The 5,699-nt window shown below is 40.6% G+C and overlaps 1 protein-coding gene across 1 annotated transcript in view; it reads right to left on the bottom strand.

The window, feature by feature from the left end:
• The window catches only part of LOC103267404 (zinc finger protein 510-like), a gene marked incomplete at its 3' end in the record, with an annotated part of 7,079 nt that extends 1,692 nt beyond the window's left edge, over positions 1–5,387 (bottom strand). The window contains exons 1-2 of the mRNA XM_008065000.1: positions 5,275–5,387; positions 3,539–3,597 (exon numbers count right to left, since the gene is read on the bottom strand). Of these exons, the coding sequence (XP_008063191.1) occupies positions 3,539–3,597; positions 5,275–5,278 (63 nt within the window). The remainder of the gene's footprint in view (positions 1–3,538; positions 3,598–5,274) is intronic.
• Between the last annotated feature and the right edge of the window lie 312 nt (positions 5,388–5,699).

The following is a 5,699-nucleotide window of genomic DNA, read 5'->3' as shown; positions in this document are numbered from 1 at the left end:
ATACCAAAAGACTTCAAATTCAAGCTAACAAGTGATATCAGCAAAAATACTGAAGTTGAGAAAATTCTCTCTTCCATAAAAGTAATGAGAAACTGGCAGCAATTACAGAATCAACTTTTTCTGCAAGCTAATCAAAGGCTTCAAGCAATCTATACAAGAATATTTATACCAAAAAGATTTATACATTATGCCTGTAATCCCAGAGGACTGCCTGATCCCAGGGGTTCAAGAACAGCCTGGGCAACTTGGCAAAACCTCGTCTCACAATAAATGAAAAAATTAGCTGGGCGTGGTGGCACACACCTGTAGTTTCAGCTACTAGGAAGGCTAAGATGGAAGGATCGCCTGAGCCCAGCAGGTTGAGGCTGCAGTAGCCGTATCACTCCAGCATGGATGACACAGTGAGACATCAATTGAAAAAAAAATTGAAAATATTTTTAAAAGGCTGCAACATAGGGAGAACCATAGTTCCGCATCATCTTAACTTGTCCTATTTTCATCCAGCCCTCTCCAGTTCCACATTAGCTTTGAGAACCAATCATCTGAGATAAGAGCAAAAACCAGCAGCCTGGCAACCGCTGGAGGAGGCAGAAGTGGGTTCGAGGTGTCAAAGGCTTGCTCCCAAAAAACTGTAATTATTTGACCTAATAAGATGGTTCCCTTGAAGACCTCACTTGCAAGACTGATTAATGAATTGACTCAGAGTTTTCACCCAGGATGAAAAACCTGTGTTCCATGGCATTAGTCAAAAACATACAAAGGCAACTTTAACTTACCTGCTACCTGGGGTGGTGGATAAACAGTTGGGATAAGTAATCACTTAATAAAAAACTTTAAAACTTATTTAAAGGACAAGCTGGAGGATGAAATGTCCATAAAGGTTTTGAAAAACTCTGCTATATTCCTGAGAATTGAGAAGCCCACCTATATACACTGAGCTGAGAATATACCCAGCACTGTGATATGCTCAGGAAGGATATGAGAAGGCTATAAGCTGTCACTTCTGAGTGACCTTAAGGTTTGGAGAAAGCAGGAAGTGAAGACTAATACAGAGTAGTACATGGCCTGGATGACTGCAGAAGAAATGCCACAGCACTCACAAGGCCCCTGGTAAAGACTGAGATGCTTGGTTTCAGGCATTTAAGGAAATTTCTGCAGAGACTTCTGCTGCCACACACAACAAATACAGGCACTACTGAATTTGTTTTTAAAAGTGACTGGACAGGCCAAGCACAGTGGCTCATGCCTATAATCCCAGCACTTTGGGAGGCAGAAGCAAGAGGATTGCCTGAACCCAGGGGTTCGAGACCAGCCTGAACATAGCAAGACCTTGTTTCTACAATAAATCAAAAAATAAGCCGGGCATGGTGGCATGTACCTGTGGTACCAGCTACTTGGAAAGCTACAGCGGAAGGATCACCTGAGCCCAGCAGATGGAGACTGTGGTGGCAGTGAACATGCCACCTCACTCCATCCTGGCTGAGAGAATGAGACTTCAAGTCAAAACAAAACACTCAATGGACAAATTTCAACAACAACCCCTGGGAGGAGAGAAATTCTTCTAGAGTTGCCATATTTTATTAAAATGTCCTGTTTCCAACAATGAAAATTATAAAACATGGCCAGGCACAGGGGCTCAGTTTGTAATTCCAGGTCTTTGGGAGACCAAGGCAAGAGAATTGTCTGTGTCCAGGGATTCGAGACCAGCGTATGCAACCTGGCGACCTTGTCTTTACAATAAATCACAAAAACTAGGTTGGTGTGCTGCGTGCATCTGTAGTTACAGCTACTTGGAAGGCTGAAGTGGAAGGACTGCTTGAGCCCAGCAGGTTGAGGCTGCAGTGGCCATGAGCATGCCACTGCACTCCAGTCTGGGTGGCAAAGAGTGAAACTCCAACGTAAAAAAAAAAATTACAAAATAAGAAAAAAAAAAGTAAGACCTATATGGAGGAAAAAAGTAATCAGCAGAAATTGCTCCTGAGAAAGCAGATATTGGACTTAACTAGACAATGACTTTAAATCAGTTATTTTAAATATGGTTAAGGGCCTAAAGGAAATATCTAAGGACTGAAGGGAAGTATGTCACCAAATAAAGACATAAAAGAGGCAGAAATTATAAAAAGGACCAAACAGAAACTCTAAAATTAAAGAGTACAATAACTAAAATGAACATTTCACCAAAACAGTCCATTCAACAGCCGAGCTGAGTAGGTGGAAAAAAGAGTGAAGCAACTAAGATAACACGTCCATTGGGACTGTGCAGTGAGAAACAGAAAGAAAAAAGTAATAACAAACAAATGAACCATAAGACAACATCAAGCTTACCAACATATGCATAATGAGTACAGGACAGAGAAGGGAGACACAAAGGGTCTAACACAATTTTTGAAGTAACAGTGGCCAAGAGGTTCCAAAATTTGAATGACATGATTAATCTACACACTCCAAAAGATCAACTAAAAGTAAGATCATCTTGGAGAAAGAAATTCACACCTGGATACATTATAATCAAAGTTTTAAAGCAGCCAAAGACAGAGATAATCTTGAAAGCCGCAAGGGAGACGCTACCTATCATATTCAAAGTTGATTTGAAATGAGAAATCATGATGAACAGAGGGCAACGGGACGATATATTCAAAGTCAATAGGACAAGAGGAGATGATGAGTTCATGGAGATGGCAGCAGGGGAAGGACAGACCAGTGGAAAGTATCACTCACAGAGAAACATTCCAGGACAGAGTGAGAAGCAGAGGCAAGTGGTGAAGAAAAGTCAAGTAAGGAAAGGATAAGACAATGCCCACCGAATTTGATTAAAAACCAGTAGGGCCACTGGAAGCCACAGGCAAGTGGGAAGAAAAACCAAGGCATCACACAGACATTTGAAGTTGAATGCAAAGTGTGGAGACATCTGAAAAAGAACAGAATTTTAAATCATCTGCTAAAGAACCTGAGTATCAAGGAAACTCAGAATATTTATGGAGTGTGATTTTTAAAGACATTCAGTTGATTCATCGCAAAAATGTCTAATTTAACCCAGTGTTTGAATTCTTGAGAAGTGAGTGAGTAACGAGTGAGTTAGTGCTCAACATGACATTTTCTACTTCTATAGAGTAAAAAGTAAAGAAAACATTCTATGCTATATAATGAGTTATCATTAAGTCACCTCCTTGTAGAACAACAATTACATCAGGTTATCTTCATTTTTATATTTCATGAGGAATCAGTTTGCTTTATTTTTCTCATCAATGTAAACCGTTACATAATGTCGGATACTCTGCCAAAGTAATTAAAACCACAGAAATAAATGTGGAGCTCAATTTGGTAAATGTGTACCAGCAAAAGATCTGCATCTATCTACCCACATGCCACCTTTGCTCTTCTAGTCTTCTGTATTTCTGTATCTTCTATGAATGTGTCTGACCCTTTTCTGTCTCTACCTTTTCATATTAAAATACAGATACATAAACCCTTACAAAATCCTTAAAAAGCCCTTATAAAAAGTTTGTAAAACAAACTGAATATTCAGAACCAAATGTACCTGAGCCATGTTCATTTTGTGCTGCTCCTGGAAGAGAGTAGAGGCCTGTGAAGGTTCACCTGGAGAGGAGGAAAGAACAAGGGGGTCATGAGAGACTTGGTCTGCCTTATAATTCCTTTAGAGGAGTTCTCAATTATGACAATTACAATGGTTTTACTGGTACGCAATCCCATCATGATCGAGACATGTCTGCATTCACCTGCCTAAAATTCTCATCACACCCAACTGGAGAAAAGGTTTCCCAATGGGGAATGTCACTTTGACTCTTGAAAAGGGACAGAAGGACCACACAAAGGCAGCAGCACTTGAACGCACTCATCTCTGATATTAAGTCCACTTAACCCTGCATTTTTCACTGGGTGTGGTAAAAACTGTATTTTGTTAATTTAGCAACAATTTATGTTCCTTGTGACTACCTGACAAATTTGTAAAAATAATACAACAGAAGAGTCACTTAACATGTTCAGGAACACAGAGGTGAAACCCTCTATCTTCAGTCAACATAATATCCCCCAAAAAAACAACTCAGGCGGGATTAGTAAGCAAATTCTTACTGTCTTTAACCCTGAGTTAGAGCTTCCACAGAAAACTCTAAAATAAAGATGAAATGTTGTATACGAGGAATATGTTTTTCAACCTTTTGCTCAATAATGGTTACTGATTCTTAAAAAAGACCTTCTGATAAGATGCTTATGACACTCACCTGTGTGTGAAGAGCACAGTGCTTAGTTCCTGGGTCTGCCCTGGGTGACTATACACAAGTCATTAATTTCAGGTCCCAAAAGAGGAGGAATCCAAAAAGCTCCAGAATTTATTTATTCAAAAAATGGTGCACTTATTCTTACATGTTCAAACTTCAGTCACCCTCAAAGAACTCTTCGTTTGATGCAAGACCCCTATCAAGACACTTTTTTCCACTGCTCAAAACAGTTTCTAGACTCATCAATTTTGGTGCCTTTTAGTGTTTCTGCTGTTTTTTGTTTCACCTCTTCCACACCCACAAGATGTTTCCCTTTGAAGACTTTTTCCCAGACAAACAGAAAAAAGTCACTCTGGGTGAGATCAGGTGAATAGGGAGGGTAGGGTAAGGGGGTCATGTCATTTTTGGTCAAAAACTGATGAATACTCAGGGCTGTGTGGGCAAGTGCATTCATAAGCCACCAAAATGAAATGGGCAAATGTGTTGAGTCACAAAAAAAAAAAAAAAAATTACAATAACTGAAGCCAATCTCTCACAACAATGCTAGCTGGTACACTGATGCTGGTGGGTTCCTAGAACACTTACCTAGTGGGAAAAGCCTGTACTAAAAGGGGTCTGCCCTCCAAAAGATGACTGGTTTTTTTGGGGTGTCCCCCTCATATTTTGGGGCTTCCAGCATAGAAAACTCCCTCCCTCTAGTATCATTTTGTTATTATCTATGTTCAACAAAAAAGGAGTGTTAGCATAACTCTAAATGCCACATGTAGTAATGAACATGGTGTGACAGCTACTCAAAGTGCAGAAAAAGCAACGGGAAAATGAAGGAAATGAGGTGTCATTTAGGATTTTGTCAGCTGACTACATCTTCTCTGGATACCATGGTCTCACCAGCCCTCTAGTAAAGTACATTTTTTCTCCTCAGCTTGAAACTCAACCCTCTCAACCCCAGGTCACCACGTTCTGCAAGTTAGTGCACATTATCCCTGGTGGCACAGTCCGTAACAGCTCCTGAATGTGGTAACATAATAAGTCTTACTCATGCTACGCAGGAAACCAAGAACTGCCTCAGGTGAAGCAAATCAGAACTTGCGTCTTTCTAGAATCTTCTGTCTGGGCCCTGAAGCTCTGAAACAGGTCTCTGTGAAATGGGTGGTTCGCAGTGGCAGGACCTGGCATGAACTCCCTCTTTTCAGCCTCTTGTCACAGTTGCTTTCTTTCAGAAGGGCTGGGACTCGGGCCTGAAAAACAAATTCAATTTACCTGAAACTTTCATCTAGCACCCTAAGCCTGACTCTTTTGGAATTCACCAGAAATGTGCTATCCAATCCTGTGGTCATTAGCTGCATGCAACCATTGAACACCTTAAGTGAGGTCAGCGCCACGAGTCAAGATAACATTTTGAATGCAATGACTCGAGGAAAACACATCAGCAAAACTGGCTCTGCCTGCCTCTTTTGACTG

The sequence above is a fragment of the Carlito syrichta genome, unplaced genomic scaffold, assembly GCF_000164805.1.
Source record: "Carlito syrichta isolate Samal-C Ts95f unplaced genomic scaffold, Tarsius_syrichta-2.0.1 Scaffold308126, whole genome shotgun sequence".
In the NCBI taxonomy this organism is placed as follows: domain Eukaryota; kingdom Metazoa; phylum Chordata; class Mammalia; order Primates; family Tarsiidae; genus Carlito; species Carlito syrichta.
The sequence above is the reverse complement of the archived record's forward strand: the minus strand, read 5'-3'. Positions and strand labels throughout refer to the sequence as shown.